The 23,431-nt window shown below is 42.7% G+C and overlaps 1 protein-coding gene across 5 annotated transcripts; it reads left to right on the top strand.

Moving 5' to 3' along the window:
- Positions 1-375: 375 nt before the first annotated feature.
- Positions 376-23,407, top strand: AAGAB (alpha and gamma adaptin binding protein). Of its 5 annotated transcripts, none has more exons than XM_054077266.1 (11): positions 376-501; positions 6,078-6,268; positions 7,195-7,291; positions 8,078-8,167; positions 10,479-10,562; positions 15,371-15,453; positions 16,137-16,230; positions 17,343-17,447; positions 17,958-18,007; positions 18,534-18,625; positions 20,266-23,407. In XM_054077266.1, exons 1-10 carry the CDS (start codon positions 429-431, stop codon positions 18,609-18,611), a joined length of 945 nt encoding a protein of 314 aa, XP_053933241.1. In that variant the 5' UTR covers positions 376-428; the 3' UTR covers positions 18,612-18,625; positions 20,266-23,407. The 5 variants fall into 5 exon arrangements, with proteins under 5 accessions (XP_053933241.1, XP_053933242.1, XP_053933239.1 ...); XM_054077267.1 differs by having other exon boundaries at positions 18,534-18,637; positions 20,776-23,407; XM_054077264.1 differs by having other exon boundaries at positions 18,534-18,637; positions 20,141-23,407.
- Positions 23,408-23,431: the final 24 nt, after the last annotated feature.

Genomic DNA, 23,431 nt, shown 5'->3' with positions numbered 1-23,431 from the left:
AGGTTGCTCCAAGCCCCATCCAACCTGGCCTTGAACACCTTCAGGGAGGGGACAGTCACCACTGCTCTGGGCAACCTTTAGATGCAGCCTTTCTTCCTAATGTCTGATGTAGATCTTCCCCGTCCCACTTTCAAGCCTCTCCCAGAGCCCAGGCTCCGCCGAGCCCCCTCAGCAGCGGGGCCCGGACCCACCTGCCCTAGGGCCGCCGCCGCCGCCTCCCTCCCGGCCGCGGCCATGGCGGCTGCGAGGTCGCCCCTGACAACGGCCACGCGCTGCGCGGGCCGCACCACCCGCCTCCCCGCGATGGGGGTGAGAGGAGGAAGGTGCGTTCCGCTCCTCCCCTCCACACGAATGGGCGGGCCCATCCGCCTCCTCTCCTCCCCCCGCCTAGGCGGGTGGTAGCGGCGGGGCCGGAAGCGGCGCGCGCCATGGCGGCGGAGGGCCCGCTGGCGCTCGTCACCAGCTGCGGCGCCGGGTGCGCGGGCGAGGAGCTCGTCAGACGTGAGTGGTGGCGGCCGGGGCCTCTGTCAGCCCTGCCCGGGCACAGCGGCCTGGGGCGGAAGGGACCTGGCGCAGAAGGCCCCGGGGGGCCGGTCGACAGCGGCTGAATGCGAGCCAGCAGCGGCGCCGTGGCCTGACACAGCGATCGTGGCCCGAGGCCCGGCCGCCCCTCGGATCCCGGGTTCGGTTTTGGGCCCCTCGCTACAAGAGCCTTGAGGGGCTGGAGCGCCTCCAGAGGAGCGGCAGAGCAGCCGTACCTGGGCGCTCCTGAACCAGAGCGCCTCAGCTGCCCGGCTTTTAAACACTTAGAGGGATGGGGACTCCACCCCCTCCTTGGGCAGCTTCTGCCAGTGCCTCAGAGCCCTCCCAGTGGAGTAGCGTTCTCTCGTATCCAGTCTGACACCCCCCTGGTGCAACTTGAGGCCGTTCCCTCTCATCCTGTTGCCTGTCACTTGGGAGGAGAGTCCAGCACCCACGTCGCTACAACCCCCTTTCAGGCAGCCTGATAAGGCTCAGACGCTCCTCATAAGGCTTGTTCCCCAGCCCTGTTCCCTGTCTCTGGACGTGCTCAAGCCCCTCGATGTCTTTCTTGTAGTGAGGGGAGCAAAATTGAACGCAAGATTCAAGGTACAGCATCACCAGTGTTGAGTACAGGGGCCCAGTCGCTTCCCTGCTCCTGATGGCCGTACCAGGACTGATCCAAGCCAAGATGCCATTGGCCTTCTTGTCCACTTGGGCAGCTGCTGGCTCATATTCAACCATTAAAATCTCTGAAAGAAACATGATCATTTACAAAGTTAAACACCATGAGGATTTTAAGTTCCTGCTTTGTGCAAGGAAAGTTATATCAATCCAGGAGCATAAGCAGAACAAACATTATAAAACATTCAAGGAGAGGGCAGTTGTGACTGACTACTGTTGTCTGGGCTGGAGGGGTTTGGTGGGTTGAGACAAAATGAGGGTGCAATTCTCAGAACTTGCGTGTTTACAATCTGAAAGCATTGCAGCAGGCTAGAGCCTTTATGCAATAATGATTTATCTCAGTGCTGAGAACAAGGCACCTCTTGGACAACACAGGTTTTGAGATACAACATGTGCGGTTAAATAAGATGTGAAGTATGGTGTTGGTTGGTAGGATCCATACAGCAGCTGGGGTTTGAGTCCACAACAAATATGAAATAAAGCCCTTAGCAGTATCATCGCTGCTTGTGGTGCTGGATTTTTATGTGCTTTTTCTAGGAAAGCCTGTTATATAAGCAGAAGGAAGCTGCTTAGAGTATTCACTCTTAGGAGGTGTGTGAGAACAAGTTTCTCGTGCTGCACAACTTCCCTGGCTAATTACAAGGCTTTTTCAAGTGTTCTCATCCTGCTAAGTACAAAAAGGCTTGAGGATGAGGAGAGTATTGACACACTTGCGGTATTTTTATCTTTTGAGTTCCTGTGGGATATCCCAAATGCTTTATTTCATCAGGTGCTGTGGCAAAACAAAGCTATTTAAAAGGCCTAAATAGGATTGGCTCTTCTTTCAGATGTATTTATCAGAAATTAAAACAGCACATAAGATTAGTTTAGTTTTTAAAAATACTGGCCAACAAAAATACCTTCTGTTTTGGTTCTCTCCCTTGTTTTGATGGTTTACCTCTCTGCTCCTCCCCCATAGCAAAATATCTAAATTGAATCCTTGTTTCTGAGTTGTCTTCACTCCTTGTGTCATTCACAGGAGTATTTTTATGGTCTATTCCACCAGGTGGCTCTCAAGGCCCAGAACTACTTGGTGTACCTACCAACTGGGAGGACTTTGGACCACACAGGACATTGTAGGAACCAGAATTATGTTCTTACAACATGTATGCAATCTGAAAAACACTAGGAAGAGTGATCGGTATCTTATTGCCTTTGGAAAGTTGCAAAGAGGAGTTGTAATAAAAAATATTGCTATTACAGGATATAGTAGAAATGCTTAAATATCAATCAGGTGTAGAGAACAGCAAATGCTACAGCAAAAGACAAGAGATCTGCATCTGGTTCTTTGATTATTGTTCAGCTAGTCTCTGAAAAGTTATTTCTGGCCTCCAGTTCTTCTTTTGAAAAAGTATTTGCTACCCTGTGCTTACAGAATCCTTACTAAGCCTCTAAATACAGAGGGGGCATGGATGTTGGGTGTTGCAGTTTTGCAGTGTTCTCTTCCTTGTCTTCTGAACCACTGTGTAATTTGCCTTTTCTGTGTGTAAGCTCATGGAATTAAAAGTCTACAAATTTAAATGAGCAAAGATGTATGTAATTGGATATCTAGAAGTTAATTTCCACCACTTCTGGTCAGAATTATGTTTAATTTATTAACAATTATAGATACTTGTGAATAAAGAAAGTAGACAACCAATTAATTTCCTCAAAACCATAAGTTACTGACTGCCTAGAAGTAAAAAAACTTCTTCCTCTGGACAGATTCAAAGGTTTTTGACCTATAAGATATCAGTCCCTACCTGATCCCTGGCTCAGTGCAGTAACTATCTCATGTGTCAGTGCTGTTATGTTCTTGTATGGTTTTCTGATGGAAAACAGACAAAGCGAGTCATGAACTGGGATTAACTGGAGGAAGAGAGCTGTCCTGCCCCGCAATCATGGTGATCTTACCATTGGTGGGTGTTAGTACAGCAGAATTGGAGCCTACAGAGTGAGTGCACAGAGGAGGCAGAGACCGGAGGGTGATACCAGAGGTGGCTTAGAGGTGGTCTGGTCAGTCCTTAGCCACCAATAATTCACTATTGGTGAGGATGCTTCTCTTGCTCCACGGTGCTTTTATACACCAGTGTGGGACACTGAAATACATCATGTCTTAATTAGTATTTAGCAGTTATTGGAAAGACTGTAAAAGTAATTTTACTGAAATAAGTGTCCCACATTCGGATTTGCGGTATTTCTTAGAAGACCTTGAACTCTAAATCATGATTTGAAGTGACACTAAGCAGCATTCTTTCATGGCATGAACTTCTCCATATGTGTTTTTTAGCACTGTCTCATGGTGATGCATTTGGAGTCTGTTTGCATTCCTGTCCTCCAAATGAGCCATTCTCCTCTACAAAGAGGCCAGCTAATTAAGTCAGCCCAGTGGCCCTGTCTGCTGCTGTGGTCAAAGAGTGACTCAGTTGGTTTTCCAGGCTCTTTGACTGGCAAACCACTGGCACTTTCAGTGACTGAGGAGTTCGAAATTAAAAATGAGTGACTCCCTAGAGAGAAGCTTGACAAGCTCCCTCCGTCTGCCATATTAATTTGTAGAAATTTATTCTATAACCAAATAAGACTTAATGGGGTTTATTCTATTTAATCTCTAAAGTAGAGATTAAACTGTTCTGGATGAATGTGCTTTTTTTGTTGTTGTTTTTTTTGGTTTTGTTTTTTTTGGTGTTTTTTTTTTTTTTTGATTAAAATACAGGCTGTCTTGCAAAGAAATTCCTTGAATCCATAGGTGGCAAATGTAATCGTTAAGGCTAGTTCCAATGTGGAATATATCCTTGAGGACTCAGTTGGAGTTGCAGTGTATACTTTTGCAATTTCTGCTTCTTTACGCTAAAGGCCAAAACCTGATTGGTCTAAGTGACTTCTGTGGAAGCAAAGAGAACTGTTCACAAGATACCCAAATGGCATTTATTTTCCTGCCGTGAGTAATCAGGCTGTTTTGCAGTCATTTGTTACAACCATACACACAGGCTGAGATTTGCTATGTCTGAACCCTTTCAGAGTGTTCCTGGACATCGTCAATTTTTACTGGGAGAGAAATTTCACAGGGGATTGGCAAAATCTCTTTGGATAGATGATGGGTAATGAGAAGCACAGTGGGGTGAAAGACAACTGCTTAAAATCCAGGAATAGAAGCATGTAATCAGAAATGAGATGTGTCCTCATTCTTCTGGCAGGCTTTAAGGACTAAATTTGTACATGAAGTCGTGCATAAGGAAAAAAATTACTTACCAAGAAATGTGAAGGTGCTTTCGTATCAGCTTTTGAAAGTCTTATTTCCCTTTTCTGTTCTTGCTAGGACAGCTACCTTCACCGACTGACTTTTGAGCCGACTTCCTTTGGCTTTCTAAGGCTTTCTGCCAGTTTTCTAGGTTTCTATCATTTCTATGGGTTCCTTTATTCTCAGTTTCTTGTAGCATTGACTTGCAAGGCTGTTAGCTTAGACCTGATTTTTGTTTAGTGATTGTTTTTAACTGTCAAAACACTAGCAAAGAAATGTATAGCCTATTTTATGTAGCAGTCAAAAACTCCAAACAAAACATCTGGTTTCCAGGGCAGAAAATTAAGATTATGTCTGCATTTTAAAAGCTAGGCAACTGATAATTCTGGAAAGAAAAGGCATCCCTGTGTTTTAGATGCACAGTGGCATTGTTTGCCTAACCTGTTTCTTCTCCCAGTTGCTGGAATTAAATCGGGTTATATCCAAGCAGAGTGAAAGCTACTTTCATGGGCCCCAATATCTATTTAAATCATTAACCCTGGTCTTTCTTTTATCACCGACATACCTATAAACGCTTTTCCTGTGGTCCTTGAAATCCTTGGCCAGATTTAATTCTCCCTGGGCTTTGGCTTTCCTAAATGGATACTGTGGTTCAGAGCTTTTCTATGTGCTGTCTTGTGCACCATTCTCCCCCCCGAGTTTAGACTTAGCATTTAGTTGTGGAAATCATTGAACCTTTCTATGGCAACCCTGGTAGAAGGATTTTCCTGCCTTTTTATTGATAAGTAACAGATAATTTCAAATTGATGTCCAGACCATTCCGGGTACAGCCTGCTCGGGCATCTCCAGACGCTGTCTTTAAAACACCCTTAAGATCTCTAAAATCCCATATATTTATTTTACTTCTTTTTAACTCTTCTGACACCCAAGGACATTCTAGATGACTTAGTCAATTTAATGTATAATTAACCTGTGTTTTAAAGCATCCATACATTTGCCCAGCTTTAACCAGCGATGCTGCCCTTTCCAGCGAGGCATGGATGGGATGCTGTGCCACTAACTATAATTCAGCTCCACCAGGTGGCTGTCATGCTATAAGCGTTCTGTGAAGGTTGCTAACAGCACACGGTGGGCACTGTTCAACATAACATTATCAAAGTACTGCCCTGGATTTTAGTTGTTTAACTCCTACATGGAATTTAATGAGAATTGCAACTGAATTGTAGTGACTTGGTTTATTTTCTCATTAGTTACCTTCAGGTTTCAGTCACAGTCAAACAGTTCTTTATATTTGAATGAACACACAAGGTTTGTTTCACTGTAATAAAGTCTAGGTGTCCTCTCCATACATCCTGTTTACAGGTACAGATTTTGAGGCTAACACTTTACAAGGCATTTCCAGGAAAAAAAGGCTTGCTTTCTAAAGAGCTTCTGTACCATAAAAACTAAATAAGAAACTCTGGGGCAGAATAACAGTAAGTTTGAATTTTTTGATATCCAAAATAGATCCTGTTTCATTATAGTGAGGAAAGATGGCTCTGTATTGGCATTGTACTAAGATTATATGACAAATTACTTTCAGTTTTATCACCTGTGTTGTTCGTTTTCTTTTACACAGGTATCACAGGAAAAGATGACATTACTGTGGGTGCAATTACAACTGGAAAAGTAACTTTTTACCCCTGGACAATAGATAATAAGTACTACTCTGCAGATATTCACCTCTGTGTAGTACCAAACACATTTCTTGTTACTGAAGACATTGCTGAATCTGTGCAAGCATTTGTTGTGTACTTCGACAGCACAATAGTAAGACTTCTGCTTTACTTTATTTGTATGATATAGTTGCTTTATCACATTGATAACACCAAATTATATTCTCTTCATCTAATGCCACCAATTCCTTTTAGGCTGTTCTACTCTTAGTAAATAAATGTTAGACTATGCCTGCTAACAATAGAAGCAGTTTCCTTCCCTTTTACTATTATACTCCAGCTGGAAGAGAGGTTTTCAGAATGCAAACACACTACTAAAATTTAGGCAAATCCTCCTCCATCCCATCACCTCCAACTTTACTCCTAGCTGGTGCTTGTTCAGAGAGGCTGCCTTAGGACAGCCAAGAATGAGGGAGCTAAACTAAGGTTCACTGCTTTCATTTTCCTGAAGTCATTTCTACTATGGCAAAAGCAGTGGTTTAGTAAGAGCCAGAAAGATTCTGAGACAAAAAAGTATTCTAAATAAGGAACTGTTGTTCAGCACAGATGGGAAAGGGTGCATAGCACACATTCTGCAAAAATACCTTTAGCCCAGACATCTCAGGGCTGTCTCCAAATAAACTGGAGCAGTGGGAGTAGTTCACCAGCCCCTATAACATCCACTTTAGAATGGAAAAATGGAGTAGCTGCACATTAAGATGAAATACTCACGATTAGCCTTAAGTAAAAAAAAAATCTTTGCTAATCTACACTAGGATTGCGTAATTGATATTAACCATGAATGGGTCCAAGGCACTAGGATTAAATAATCTGTAAGGGAACTCAAGAATCAGAAGGAACTTGTGTATGTCAGCTTCTCCAATGGGAACACAAGTTTCATAAACATACTGGATGCACAGCCTAACACATTTCCTTACTTCATTGTTTTGTATTCTAATACTGTTAATGATTTAAAATTAGTTTTAAAACTAAAGTGTTTGAGGATGTATTCCAAAGAACCTTTTTTTCCTCCCTCTTTAGGAATATGGACTTGATAGTGTCTCAGAATGGCTGCCCCTGACCGAAGAGTGGTTACCAGAAGTCATGATCCTGGTTTGTAACAGAGTGTCTGAAACTGGTACGAAACCCAAAGAAGTTCCAAACTGACTTAAAGTTACTGACCTTGCCTAATAATTTGTTTTGAAGTTAAATCAACATAATTGTTTCTTAAGATATCTGTGTGAGTCTCGGCTTAAGAGTTAGTGAGAAGAGCCAGGTTATTCTCACAACCAGGGACAGAAGCATCTTAAGCTAATTCTGGTTAAAACTGAATCAGGTTTTTACAAGCTTGCTTTAACTGAGCTCTGTGTATCCTGTTCCTGGTATACCAGCACACGCTGCAAGGTAGCTGGAAAAGCATTCATGTTGTTGGATATTCATGAGCCTCTGGCGAAGAACAAGGGTGACTGTTGGTTGCCTAGCTGTGGTGGAAAGTATATTCATCTTTGACCGTTTGGCCATTAAATACATGTCTGTTTTGGTTCTAGATTAATATTTACAATAGAACAGCAAGCTGTAAGGTGCAGATAAGTCCTTGTGACTTAATTCAGAGTCAAATCTAGAGTTGATACAAGTCTTCATTCTCTGTGGCACTTCACTTCTACTTCCCTTTGAGTACATACTGCAAAGCCATTCGATTTTATGGTGTTTGGGAAAAAAATATTTCAAAGGAGGAGTGTAACTCTGGAGGTTTTGGAACCAAATTCAAAGTGAATTGACCCGCACCAGCTACTGTACACTTTTCCTCCATACAATCCAGAATAAGCAAACAACTTTGAGGGAACAAAGTGTGGCTGAAGATTCAACTGCTAATATTAGTCTGAGATGTATATGTTTAGTACGCATTTTTCTTTCCCCACTTTAGGTGTTAACAGACAGAAAGCTCAAGAATGGTGCATCAAGCATGGCTTTGAACTGGTCGAACTTAACCCTGAGGAACTGCCTGATGAAGATGGTAGGACTGCTACTTCTGTTTTAGTTTTTAGAATGAAACAACACACCAAAATATCTCTAAACAATTGCCAGGGACATAACTATTTGCTACACGATTACAGCATGGAATGCTTACAGTTGGTGAGGCTTAGTCTGAGCTATAAAGGGTTAGGAGCAAGGAGAGGTTATTTCCTCTTAGAAATTCCATTTGTCTCCTCCCAAATACAGCTGCTGTTTAGGAAGCACCTACATGAAAATAATATCTACTCCTTTTTCTGGCACAAATCCTAGGACTGTAGAGATTGGTTTGAAGTATTTATATTCCATTGTGGAAATGAATCTAAACCAAGAACCAGAGATGCACAGGGGTGAGAGAACTTTGTCTTTTTAGAAAAGACTTTAAAATAGAAGAGGACAGACGTTATTCAGATGGTGATGTGATAGGCTGAAAAGGAGAGATTGTTAAAAACATTTTAGAATAGCATGCACTGTTACACAGGAAATAAACTAGTTTCAAAATCACTGGCTTACTGCGTGTTTATAACTTGAAAAAACCCATCAAGCAAAGTCAGAAGTGTGATGTGTGATGTTCCACTCTTGAAAAGTGACTGTGCACTTCCTGACAGCCTTATCTCCTCGTTTCAGTGATTCAAAAAAAAGTGTTTACGTCTTACCTCTATAGAGCCAAAATGAGATAAGTGGCTCTGTTTCCAGGCTCGAGTGGAATTAATCACTAACATTTGCTCTGTTTCACATTCACCAAGTACATAGCTGTCACCAAAAATAATTCAGTATAAAGTCCTAAGCTGGAGTTCAAGTCCCACCCATTCCCCCTATTTAAAGGCAGGGAAAATTGTATCCAGAGTAGCTAAGAAAGCCCTTCTCCCCCTGCCATGACTTCAAAGGTGATTTTCTTTTGGGCACTTGGTTAGGGAGGGAGGGATACACGTGCTTCCGATTTATATAAACCAGAGAAATCAGATGTGGGTATCCCATAGACTGAGTTTTCTTATGACGTGCTTTAAAAGGAAATACTAGTAATATAAAGTCCAGTTATTTTTCTGTTGAATAATTGTTGTAAGAAGCAAGTTATCTAACAGTTAAAGAATATAAATGATGGGAATAATAACAACTCAGGATGTTAACTTTTGGAGTATTAAGGTATTTGTTCTTTCTTAGATTTTTAATGTGGTAGTTGCCTTACTGTGACTCACACATAGCAGGAAACATGTTCCATTGAAATATTTACCCTGTAAACATGCTGTAAGAGTTACAAAAGTTACAATGGATGCAGTAAACATACTGAGCCAGTAACTGTTCAAAAATTATGACTTTCTGGCAGCTCATCACGACTGAATTGGAGCTCTTGCTATGACTACACAGTCAGTTGTTTGTGCAGTAAGGACAAGAACTCTAAACTGAGACTTGTGATAATGACTCTGATACAAAACCAAGCAACAGTGTCATGGAGGGCAAAATATTTGATCTGAGGGGTCACAGAAAGCTTTAAATCAATTTTTAAAGGCAGTTTCAATTACTGCACCTGTCCCCGAGTCATCCTAGAAGAGTTTGATGCTTAAGCAGTTATGGTTTATATCCAAAAGGGTTATTTTTTTTATTTCCCCTGTTGCTTTGTGAGACCTGCACAAACATGGGAAGCTGAAAAAACTGAGGAAATGGGAAACCTGACTTGATACAAAGTGGTGTCAGATCTGTTCAGTAAATAAGTTGAAGTCCAAACAATGCTTTCCCTAGTATTTCAAGGGACTGTGATTCACAGGATTACTGGCACATTTGAAGTTAGATGTTGTGGAGATAGCTTCGCAATGATAATTTTCGTTTTTAACAAGCATGACACCTTTTTTAAGTGGTTGCCTGAAGTTCTTTACTTTCTAAAGGAAATAAAAGTAATTCTAACATCTGTTTTATTCCATACAGCATTCTGAAAGATCTTGGGGTAAAAGTTGCCTTGCTTTTAACAGCAACTTAAAGCTTGTGTATTACATCTAAATTTACTTATGGTAATTAACAATGTAGGCCCTGTGCTAAATATTTAACAAAACCCCACACAGAATTCAGATCTCTCTACGAAAGGCTGAGCGCTCACAGTTCATAATACCTGGAAGCCTAGGCCAAGAAGTGAGGCATTAATTCAGATTTGTTTGGCCTCTCAAGAAGCAAAGGTAAGATGTGTGTTTCCTAACAAAAATAGTTACTGAAATTGATTGTGGTAAGGTAGGACAAGCATTCAGACATACACCTGCTTACTTTTGGACATGTAATGGGTTTTGGTTCAATTGTTAGGAGTGAAATGTCTTTGTCTTTTGGTTTAGATGATTTTCCAGAGTCCACCGGAGTGAAACGAATTGTACAAGCATTGAATGCCAACGTGTGGTCCAACGTAGTCATGAAGAGCGGTATGTAACCCGGGTGCCTCATATAGATTCTGGAGGACGCAAGGCCTCGTGGGTGTAGTACTTTTAGCCAAAGTTTAAACTGAGCAGCTACAGTGCTCCTGCCACTGCAGTAGAGAGAACTGAAGTGCTCTTCAACCTTCTACATGCAATAGTAGTGTTTCAGGTATTGCTTTCAGTGCACCTTGATGCACAGAGAATCACACAGGTGATGGGCAAGATTTATTCCTGTTTCAGCATTTGTTCCAGTTCCAACTGTACTTTAAACTTGCTCCCTATCACTATCCTGAATTCAATATTCCACCGACTCTTCAAATTTCAATGATAAATGAATGCTTGTTCCACCAAATCTAGCAGCAAATAGGTAGTCACTATCAGCTTGGTCTAAAATCTGATACATGGTTTAGCATAGAAGTAGTAAGTGTTAAATTCTGCATTTGTTATAGGCTTTTGAAAAACAATTTTTGAGAGAGGGATGAGAATAGCAAGCATGGAGATGAGATTGAGCAAAGAAGTGATCTCTCTATTAAGGGCGTACCGAGTGCATTGCAAGGACTGTCTTCCCTACAGAAAACCCCACATGAGTCCATGGAAACCTCAGAAGTTTGAAAGCAGTACAATCCCCAACCGAATCCAGATAATTTCTGATTATCAGGTGGAACTTGAGTCTTAGAAAAAAATCTCATTAGTATTAGACTCATTAGGAAAGGAAATGCTGTGGCTTGCCCAGAGTTATTGCACATGTAGATAGTTCCAATTTACTTGAAATCCTTTAATGACCTTGATGATAACACAAGCTGTTGCAGGAAATGTAGGAAGATTAAACTCTCGTGGAGTGCTTGGCCCTACATTCTTTCTTTCACAGTCTCATCCTAACAGCAACCTTCCAGTGTCTCCCTGTTGTACAGTTTTCCACCATTGCTGCTTTTTCCTTCCCAAGTCTTTTAACTGTGTAATGATTTCAAGTGCCGAGAAGCTTCTGCTGGCTCCTATGACTGCAGGATGGTTATTAGGACTCAGTAGAACTAGGATGAGAACTGCTAAACCAATATTCTTTTCAACACTGTTTTTAAGGTTAAAAAACAGTGAGTTTTGAGTGTTTCTTATACCACATCAGAACAAGCTTAGGCTTGGTTCTAACTTAACATAACCACTATAGATAAACAGGTAGCCATTTGAGATGGTGTAAAGTTAAGTCACTAGTGCTGAAACAGTTTTCTTAACACCACATTTCCTGCATTTCACAGATGCCACATTACAGAAGAGCAGAACTTAGTCACATGTTCAGTTCACGAGGGAAATTCCTGTACATCATTAGTGCATTCTGTAAAGGTCAGGCTCCTTGAAAATCCAGGTTCTCACAGTACAGAAACTGCACAGGGTTGATACACATTTCTACAAACCCCTCAGGAAGTGAGCTATATTTGGAAGCTGTGGCAGCCTGCCTGTGCCTTCAAAGGGAAATTGTTGAGCTCATTCTCCTTAAAATAAAACTTTTTACAACCTGTAACATATCTTTTGTTTTCAGCTTCCTCCTGATCCTGGAAACTGACTGTGTGTAAATCAAACCTCAGCTTTTCTACTGAATTACTTGTAACTGCTGGCCATTTAGAAACTGTTCGGTCATACTTCACATGAAGATTTTTCATAAGCGTGAGATACTGGTGTAATAGTAAATGCACTGTTAAGTGTAGCCATCCAAAAAGCTAATGTTACAGCACTGCCTTACTTCAGCTTTCCGTTTGCAAGAGAATTTCAGTTTACAGAGCAGGAGTGACTTTTTTCAAGTATGAGCATTAAACCCAATTTATTTAAAAGGTTTTATCTTTAACCCAAACACAGTTCTTCCCAAGTTGTAAAGTAGCTTTTTCACACACCTGTTAATAAAATTCTGGACCTTTTGATTTCTTCTAACTGGTAAACACTATCATTCTCACACCAATTCATAAAAGAGGTATTAAATATAAAGCAACTGAATTATAAACATTTTTACATTGTGTAAAATGCTTTGTGAGTAAATAAAGCAGAATTGTGAAAGAAAACCAAGCAGACTCACCTGAGAGTCTCCAGAGGACAGTTCTGTTTTGTAGTTGGTATGACGTTGTTGCCTCAGACCTCTCTTCAGTTTGAGAACAAGGTGGTTTTCTTCCCTTTGAGCAGAAGAGTGTAAGTGGCTTTTCAGCTAACATAGTCTCACAGAGCACCAGGTTGGAAAGGACCACAAAGATCATCTGGTGTAACCTTTTTAGATGATGTATGATTTAAATGAGATGGCCCAGCACCCTGTCAAGCTGAGCCTTTAAAGTAGTGCACCTCTGCTATCTATAGGTGGCCCTTCAAGAGCAGAGCTAGTTGGTCTAGATATCAAGAAGAAAAACAACTTCACTCTTCTCTGAAAGGGACAACTTGGCTGCTTTCCTGCTTAAATATGTGTTCAGTGATCCCAGCTGAAGCTGGTTACCTAGGGTGGGGCCAGTAATCAGCCTGTCTTTCTGTACGAAGAACAAGCTTGGTTCTATGTAAACTATTTAAACTTGGTTATTTAAACAAACTCTGAGTTTTGATTTTTTACATCCAATTTTGTATGGAAATGGGGGTTACCGCGTGTCAACTACAGACAGACAGACTGTGGAGCAATAGTAGATAAGGAGAGTGAAAAACATTTTGGTATGAAATAAGCACCTATGAATCTTGATGAGTGACACCTGTAAAACTATCTAGAATTCATCATGATGGAGCCACCAGCTGTTAGGATAAGTGGAGTGAGATAATTTTGGGGTTCGATGCTGTAAGAATGCTGCATAAGGCATCATCCACTTTCTGAATTGCACCCGGGAGCTGAAACAACTTTTACATCCAATAAAAAGAGTTTATAGGAAGGCTTTTTTAAGGGCGTGCCTGCAAGCAAGCGTTAAGTCTGCCACCTCCCTAAACACAGATGCAGAAACAAATAGATGCTTTTTGGAGGTCCCTGCTGTAGATTCCAGGTTTTTCTAGCTGGGACAACAGTTTGTGGTTAGGCTGCCTGAGGGTATGTATATGCGGTGGTGGGATGGAGCTACTGCCATTTTTCTGTACGGGATGAACTCTCTTTAACAGATAGGAAAGAGGTACATGATTAGATCACTTCATCCATCCCTCTGCCAGGGTGAGAATGTTCTCTTTCCAGTACGTCCTGGACTGCGATGTCCAATCTAGCTTCAGATGACTCAGAGATTGGCTAAGTGTTGATCTTCACAGTTTCCCAAAAGACAGCTCTTTGCTCAGGCTGCTAAGGAGAAGCTATTTTGTTTTGGCTTGTGAGTCCTGATCTTTTATCGCTCAACTGCCTGTTAATTTAGCTGGCGGACTTCACGGGCTTTCACGTCTTGCAACTGAACAGTTTTAAGGCGATTCACTCAGCAAGACTGATTCACTTCTTCCCAGACCTTTGGCGAGTGATCTGTTAAAGCAGTAAAGCTGTATAAAATGGAGCTGGTTGAAAAAAATACCTGCTGGGGTGGGGGGAGCATGAAAGGGGATGGGAAGAGGGCACAGCTCAGCTGAAGTGCACAGTGGAGATTGTTAAACAGGAAAGGAGGTCTTAGTAATCCTCTAATGGAGACATGTCGACGTTTTCTAGAGAGCTGACAATTTTAGTTACACATTCAACCCTTCAAAATGAATATTTGTATAAATGGAAAGTAAATTTGGACAGTGTATAAAAATGACATCATCTCAACATCTGAGTCTAGATCTTAGTCATTAGTGTAATGGTAATTTAAAACACATTTCTTTAAAAAAGTAATCTTAATCTATTTTTCTGGCACAAATCATTGTTTCCTGGCTATTTGTAGTACAATAACTTCACAATATTTCTTTTTTAGTTGAATAAAATCCTGAGATTTCCAGACAAATCTTCTGCTTCCCTTGCGTCACTGCAAATATTTACCACTCCATGCAAGGCCAGCACAAAACATGGCTTAGAAGGACCCAACCCATAACATAACCTGTTCTGCATACATTTTTATTTAGAAAAATAAAGCTTTAAAATTACAGTTAGCTTAATTTAAAAACACTGCAGCTGTTATTTTAGAGTATTGCTTAGTTTTAAATTGAAATTAACTTTTTTAGTTTGGATTTTAAATTACCATTGCAATGCACAGGAGAACAGCAGCTGTGGAAAGCCCAAAGCACCTGGCAGGGTGAAGAAAAATTGGATTTGATGGCTGGGTCCTTCCATGAATTCTGAATTAGATATTTTATAGTTAACTTTGCCATTACTGTAGTGCTCAACCTCTTTAGACAATGTGTGTGTAGGTAAAAGCCCTTGTTGTATTTCCTGTATTTAACCACAAACACAGTGCTATTTCCCACGGACGGTGAAACCTGGTCCGCTGAGACCCAGTAACAGCAAATGCTGCTTCTGTGTTTTTGACAACTGCCTTGTTTGGAATCAGCAGATATTTGCCAGACCAAATCCTAACAGAGCAATGACTTCAGATATGGAGAAAAAAGAGTTCTCATCTCATGGCTTACAGATCTGTTCCCTGCTGGTAATAGTTAACGGTAAATATTGTTAATATAGTTGAAAAAGATCAAGAGAATATGAAAAAATTCTGCTTAAAGTACATTTTGAAGTGCACTGACACAGTTTTACAGGGTGCTGTGTATCACAGAATCATGAAATGGTTTGGGTTGGAAGGGACCTTCAAGATCATCCAGTTCTGACCTCCTGCCATAGGCAGGGACACTTCCCGCTATCCCATCAGTTCCACCTGTTTGTAATAACATTGCATCTTCTGTCAAACTAACAGCTGGTTTGTTTTCAGACAGGACCCAGGGCTTCGGTCGCCTCGGTACGTTAGCAGGTGCCAACTGTATCGTTGGCTCAGAAGAGAACCAAGACACAGAAGTAAACAGTAATTCCTATTTCTTGCTCTTTGCTCATACTGTTTCTCGTGTTGCTCTTTCCTGTTGTCACACTTTGGGGGATGGTGGCGGTGGCTTTCTTTTGTTTTCCTCCTTCCTCAAGGGATGCTTCACAGCCTGTTGGAATATATTTTAAAGGCAATATTTCTGAACTCTGAAAAGCTATCTGCGTTTTTCTTACAAGCCCTCCTGGGGCAGTCGTTCCTGTGAGCTGTCTCCTCATGGCTGTTTTTCAGGCTGTTGCCTCAGAACTCATCATTTTACCTGGAGATGTCCAATGGTGTGCTCAGTATCGACTTCTACACTGTGTAAATGTTTTACCCCAGACAACCCACAGGAGCCAAGGAAACATTATTTAATGCTCCACTCAAGAGGTTGTTTTTCCTTCATATCCAAGAGCAGTATTTTGTGCCAAAAAACCCCTGTCACTTGATATGAGTTATTTAGAAAACAAAGCAGACTGATCATAGAAAACCTTCACGTAGTACCTATTTATACTGTTGCAAAAGTAGCTTTTCATAATACATGTGGTGCAGGTTTTGCAGGAAGGGTTTAAGATAAAGAGTTGATGTTTTTGAAGTCAAAACAGGAAGCACCTGATTTTTTGATGATGCTTTTCAGATGCGTTACTGGATACTCTAGAGATATCTGTTTGTTTCCTAACAGTCCAATCCATCAGCAGCAGGCAGAGGAGAATCCCATGTAGACAACAGAGATGATGGAGCTAGCACGACCGCCCTGCAGATCGACAGCATTGCAGGTAAGCTTTTTCCTGTCAGGCAGATATGGTGGAGCAGGCAGCCCTGGCTGGGATGGTCCCAGAAAGCCACTGGCTTCTTCTCATTGAAAAGTGTGGCATAAATGTGCTTGTCAAAGCCAGTAGAGACTAAGGGCTTGGACTTCAGGTGTGCTTGAAAAAATGGACCCAGGTTTGGATAGGACAGAGCCCGGGCAGTACTGCAAGCTGGGAACATTCAGAGCTGATTTTGTGTATTATGTATCTCTAGAAACATCTCTGTAGGAGTAAAGCTTGAATCTTTACAGCTGTGGATCAGAGAATGGTTTCGGTTAGAAAAGACCTTTAAGATCATTGAGTCCAACCATTGATCCAGCCCTGCTAAGTCCACCACCACCCCAAGTACAGCATGTACTCATCTTTTGAAACCACCTCCCTGGGCAGCCTCTTACAATGCTTAACAACCCTTTCAGTAGAAAAATTCCTCCTGATGTCCAACCTAAACCTGCCCTGGCCCATCTTGAGGCCATTTCCCCTTGTCCTGTCATGAGGTACCACAGTGAAGAGACCAGCCCCCACCTCGCTACAACCTCCTTTTAGGCAGGTGTAGAGAGCGATGAGGTCTTCTCTCAGATAAAAACCCATTACATTTAGAACCAGCTGGAGGTAATTGAGGCACATTCTGCTTAGGACCGTCCTAGGAGCTCCAGGAGTTTTAAGCTACAGGTCCCTAAGTAATTACACTGTTCCAGGAGATGGGACTTTCTTACAGGCCGTATGAGGAGATCTTCTAAACGTTGGGTGTTGTTAATTGTGGTCCAAGTATCGTCTCATTACTCTTTAATTTACTCTGTGCCTGTTCCTAGACAGATCATTTTATATTAAGCAAGACACCTTAAATATTGAATGAACTGAAAACCACTCTGGCAATGTTAAGCACCAAAATTAATTACCACTGTAACAGTACCATGAGTTGTCTGTATGAACAACGAGTAAATTAAATGTTTCTTTCCCTCGCTTGGAGGGGACAAACAGAATTTGCAGATGTTAAAATACTGTTTTTACCAGAAAGGCTTTCATGCCTGCTGACAAACAGAATAATTTACCTTACCCCAATCTCTATGTGTTTCTTCCAGATCCCATGTTAGATATGGACATTCAAGAGTTGGCCAGCCTGACCACAAGAGATGGTGACCTGGAGAACTTCGAAAGGCTGTTTTCAAAGCTGAAAAAAATGAAAGGTGATGTACCCAGGAGAGACATATGGAGTTTTATCACCTATTGTAATCACTCTAAGGCATGAAAGCCAGCATGTGAGATGGGAAGATTGTAAAAATTCCTCTTCTCCCATCTGAGGTTTTTTACAAGTAGCTGATCTTTCCATTTATTTGCGCTTCATCTTGATAGTGCTTTTGAAAGAGGTAGAAGTCACTCAGCTGAATGCGATCATATTGATTTTGTCCACCCTGAACTAATGCTACACAGTTCATTCTATAAACAAACCTTTATTTTCAGTCCCACAACTGCGTGCCAGTCTTGCAGTTTAAAGCTTCAAGTGCTTGAGATGAAATCCGCTGTGCTCAGAAGCGTTGGCTTTCTGGTGTTTGGGAAATGCAATTGCCCTTCCTAAATGAGATTCCTTTTTAATGATCTTAAACTAGTTTCTTAGTAGTCTCCTAAAACAGCTGTAATAGGCATTTCCCTCCCTGCTCACTCCTGAGGTTGACAACTTGTCACGTTCTTTTCCACAGATAAAGCTGCAATGTTACCTCATGAGCAAAGAAAACTACACGCCGAAAAGGTGAGAGTTTGAAATTAGCGTTGAAATCATCAGAAATGGGATTTTCCTTTCTAAGCCACAGTTACTGCTCTTGTAGGGTTCCTATATTAAGGGTAGAAAGGACGAATTGCACAGTCCTGCGAAGATACCAGTCCTGGTATCTCCCAAGAACTGAATAACAAACCTGGAGTTCTGAAACACCAGGAAAGGCTTTTCCTCTCCCAAAATTTCTGAAAGCTCTGCAGTCACTCAGGGTGCAAGCCAGCTTCCACTGAAATCAATGGAAGAGCCTTGATCGGAAGGAAAATTTAATCATGCCTCAATTAGCACAAGTTTTGTATCACGCTCACCTCCCATGAGTTCTAAATTGTTGCCTCTATGGTGCTGAAATTTCTTAACTTCCGAGAGAATTGGCATTGTGCCTGGGAACATGGTTGCTAGATTTGGGTGCTGCTTCGTTTCTGTCTTTGGGTGGTAAATGCCAAGTCTTCAGTCATTAGAAGGGATATTTTTTCCTCTTTCCCGTCTGTTTTATCTCCATTGTTAGGTGGCCAAAGCGTTCTGGATGGCAATTGGTGGAGACAGAGATGAAATTGAAGGCCTCTCTTCTGATGAAGAAAACTAAGTTCTTCTGTAGCTGTAAGCGACAGAGTAAGCCTAAAAGAGCAGATCTTCTCCAGCAATGAGCATTTGTTGTGAAAAGCCCCATTTAGCGGTAGATGCTTTCTTTGGTTAAGGGATTCTCCACATCATTGTAGTAAGTAACGCATTCCACAACACCTAATGGGTAGAGTGATTTTGTCTGACTCTTCATTTGGAATCACAGAATGGTTTGGGTCAGAAGGGTCCTTACCGTCCATCAGTACAACCCCCCTGCCATGAGCAGGGACACCTCCTACTGGATCAGGTTACTCCAAGCCCCATCCAACCTGGCCTTGAACACCTCCAGGGATGGGGCAGCCACCACTTCTCTGGGCAACTTGGGCCAGGGCCTCACTAGCCTCATAGTGAAAAGTTTCTTCCTAATGTCTAGTGTAAATCTTTCCCTACCGATATAAACCCATTCCCCCTCTTCCTATCACTCCATGCCCTTGTAAAAAGTCCCTCCCCAGCTTTCCTGGAGCCTCTTTCTGTACTGGAAGCTGCTCTAAGGTCGCCCCAGAGCCTTCTCTTCTCCAGGCTGAACAACCCCAACTCTTTCAGCCTGTCCTCATAGCAGAGGTGCTCCAGCCCTCGCGTCATCTCTGTGGCCTCCTCTGGACCTGTTCCAGCAGTTTCACAGCCTTCCTATGTTGGGAGTTTCAAGACTCCAGGAGGGGTCTCATGAGAGTGGAGCAGAGGGTCAGAAACCCCTCCCTCACTGTGCTGGCCGTGCTTCTTTTGATGCAGCCCAGGATATGGTTGGCAATTTTATTTCCTCTCAGAGAATTTTGGAAGGCAGTGCACGCACTTAGAGGAAATAATAATGAGTTTACATTTTTCAAATTAACATTTTTATTGTTTCCTCTTTGGAGTTTAAATAAACAAATTTACTACCAGTTATCTTTCCACATATGGCGGGTGGTTGTTAAATGACTACTTAATTCCAAGCTCCATGTTTTCGATGTAGGCCTATTTGATGTTTTTATGTAGCTTTATAGCTGACTTTACCATTTAAAACAAACCAGATTTATATGAGCCATGAAGAGAAAGTTGCTGAATTGTACCCTGTTAGGGATGCTGTGCCAAGGCTACAAGGTTAATCCTGCTGAATGCCAAAGCTATTAAAAATGGCCCACAGGCTTTGAATTGTCCCTGGCGAGTCAGGTGGTGCCATGCTCCCTGGGTTTCCATCAGAAACTACATTTAAGATTAAATTCAAAGCAGGTTTTTGCTGCTCTTCCGGGGTGAAATTCCCTGCCCCTTCTGCAGTCCTTGGCTTCCAAGAATGCTTAGACCTTCTGCTGGTGAATTCTGTCCTAAATACCCAGAGAAAAGCTGTGATTTCAAAACCCCACGCTGTCACCTGGTGTTAGATTGCAAACCGATGCTCGTGTGTTCGTTAGAAGGCACCACAGAGCCAGTCTCATGTTGCTGCCTCGTGGTATCTGGGGTCAGAAAACAGTCCTGTGTCCTTAGGTTTAGTCCTTAGGTTTATTGTCCCCTTCTGCACAGGCACACGGTCACGGACTCATGGGAGAGCATAAAAACGCGAGGCACTAGGAAAAAAAGAAGGCAGAGGCTGCTGAGGGAGAGCAAGGAGGATGAGTAAATGCATCTTATCACCTTTGCTTTGTCAGATACAGCCAGCAGGTCAGAGGGAAGACGCGGACGGCAGGTGCCCTGCTGAAGAATCAGGCCCTCTCTGGTGCTTGTCTGACGTTCCCGAGGAAATGGCATGTGTTTTCCCCAAGAGCATTTCCTTACCAATCTGAAACCACACTAAGTTAAGCAATCTCATTTAGAAATTTTGAAATTAACTTTTCCAATGTCTGCTTTTTTGTGTCAATAAATTTGGTGAGGCTGGAGACAGCGGCTTTCCATAAATTATTTGACAGCTTTAAATTTTGAAAGCACTTTCTCAGTGGTTCCTGACAGTCATTGCCTTTTTAGATTAAGCAAAGCTAAAATAACAGGCTTCTTGGAATGCTGTAAATCATTGCCTGGGCAAAAAAGGCAGCATTTTCTGCTCTGAAGAAATAGAATTGAAGCCTTGTTTGTAGAGTAAAAAGCATTTCTCATACAAAGACTGAGCAGTAGCTCCAATGCAGTGAAATACATATTTTTAAGAGGAAATGTTCCTTTCGCAGGGAAGCATTTTGGGAACCACATCTGCCAGGGCCACCTCTTCCAAACAGAATGGTACATACCAGCTGCCAGGCCTTGCCATGACTTTGCCATCTCCTCCCGTTCTTTCCTTCTTTTTCTCTGGCACAGGGAGCTGTAGTCAAGAATTCTTCCAAGTAGGGAACAGTTTTCCATGTTTGCTTCTCGGTAGCTCAAGAATTTTTTCTAAGTATTTGTTGTACAATGGTGATAAACGGCAAAAGCGCAGAGTAAATTAATTGAATGCTGTGAAGAACATAATGCACTTGAATAATTTATAAAACCAGTTCTTTATACGTGTGCTATCATTACACATGATCTACGTGGGATGGTTTATTTATATTTAATAAAACGATACAAGTTAAAATCAAGTTCTTTGCTGCCTTTTTACAAGGTAGCAGCAGCTGAATCCCATAACATAGGGATAAGGCATAGGTGATGCCTTGTCTCAGGAATTACCAATTGGGGAATGCACTTCTCCAGCTAAAAATTGGAGGAGGGAATTTTTGTTGTAGGAAATAGCTCCTGGAGAGAGTCACAACTCTTGGTGGAGACGGTGATGAGGACAAGTCTTTGAAAGCGTGGAGCATGCATAGATGGGACAAGCAAGCGTGGTATGATCAGAAGAACCAGGAGGATGGTGTGGTAGGAAGCAGGCCCGAGAGTCCCTCCCTCCGGAGCCAGCCCCTTCCAGCTGCCTGGTGCAGGGGAGCTTCCTGCACCACCTGGGGAGGAGAACCACCTCCTGTTGGCCAGGAGAAAGCATAGAGGCAGGGCTGAAACCTCAATCCAGTCCCACACATCTCAAGGATAAAACTAGAGACTCCCAGCTCTCCCAGTTTCAGAGCAACCAGTTGCTGGTGGGGCATTCCTTGTTGTGACCTGCACAGAAGGTGTTGCTGTACCAGCCAGGCTGCAGGCTTGCTGAAGGCTGAGCGGTATCATAGAATCATAGAATAGTTAGGGTTGGAAGGGACTTAAAGATCATCGAGTTCCAACCCCCATGCCATGGGCAGGGACACGTCCCACGAGATCAGGCTGCTTAAGGCCCCAGGAAATCCCTGCTGATACAGACAAGCTGCTTGTTACCCAGCTCCTGCCTGAGCTGAAATCATGGAATATTAATTCCTCTTTTCTTTTTCTTTTGAGATTTTTCATTTATCGAACCCAGCTTTCACTTCAGCTTCCCGTTTTCAGTGCAGATGAGGAGATTCTGATACTGAAATCCATGATACATTCAGGTGGCAGTGAGCAGAACTCGGCTCAGAGCTGATTTACTGCATTGCACTCGAGTTCTGCCAACCCCAGCGCAAAACCTGGATGAGACTCTTTTATTACCACATTGTTGGAAAACTGAGTGGAAAAACTATTCTCGTTAAACCTGTGTCAGGAAAAACAACCAAAACCCCCTGAATTTCAGCGAAACCCTAGGAGGAACGTTAGGAGTTCACCACGTTCAGTCGCAGTGTGCCTTGGCTTTGCGATGCCGTTTGGGGTTGCCCTCTCCCAGGCCAGCCGAACACCAGCGTGGGTGTATTTTTGCCCCGGTGCAGCCTCTGACCATACCTGCCTTCAGCAGAAACGGCTGCTTTGCTGGGCATCTCCTGGCCCAGAGTCCTCTCGGTGCAGTCCCAGGAAGGACAACAACCACAGGGACACATCCATGGCATCCTGTTCTCCATCGCGGAGCAGCTGCGGGTGAAGGACTCCCCCACCCTGCAGTCACCACTGCTCAAGCTTGGATGGTGCTCAGTTTCTGACTTGACTCTGCAAACAGCCGGGAGGAGCAGTGTCCTCGCTGCAGAGAGACAGCCTCGAGAAACCCACCATAACAAGGGGCCAAAAATACAGCCTGGGAGATTAAGATAGGAAAACTTTTCCACTAGGAACAGAAAGCAGCCATGGAACGGCTTATCTGGGGAGGAGGTGGGTAGGATCACTGTTCTCTTTTCTTTAAGCTTGATCTGGACCAAAGCCCAGCTGACCTGATCTGGTGTTGGCAACAGTCCTGGATGGAGCACAAGGTTGGCCTAGAGCCCTCCAGTAGTCTCTTCCAGCCATCACCTCGGACTTGATGGAACAGATCTGAGAGAAGCCACGTTTCTCTGTAAGGCAACACATGGATTGGTTGTGAGCTGCTGAGCTGGAGCAGAACCCGTGCCATTCCACAAGCAGCATCATAACCCGTAATGACCAGTGCTCTGACTGGACACCACCTTTATGCCCATCTACCTGCCTGTTCTGAGGAAGTGAACAATGGAGAGGCCAAACTCTCAGCTTCAGCACGGGACTTCAGCTCCTCAGCAGAGGCACAGAGGTATTTTAGGCACTGCCTCATGACAAGATGCTGAGGACAAGGCAGTACATCCTCCACAGCCACTCCTGTACTTGTGATAATGAGGTTTCCTAATTCACAGCTGTAAGGTGAAGGTACAGCTACAGTTCTGTACTCTGGGCAAAGAGAGAATGTTCAGCTATGCCAGGCTTTTCCAGCAGTTTGACCATAAATCCTTTGAGCCACAGTGCCCCACTTCCCTCAGCTTTTGTAATTTAAAACAACTAGTTGCAATTTTGAAATTATTTTTTATATCTGGCTTTAAATCCTTGATCAAGACTGCCCAAAAATGTAAAAAAAGATGG

Source organism: Cuculus canorus, chromosome 12 (genome assembly GCF_017976375.1).
Source record: "Cuculus canorus isolate bCucCan1 chromosome 12, bCucCan1.pri, whole genome shotgun sequence".
NCBI lineage: Eukaryota > Metazoa > Chordata > Aves > Cuculiformes > Cuculidae > Cuculus > Cuculus canorus.
The sequence above is the reverse complement of the archived record's forward strand: the minus strand, read 5'-3'. Positions and strand labels throughout refer to the sequence as shown.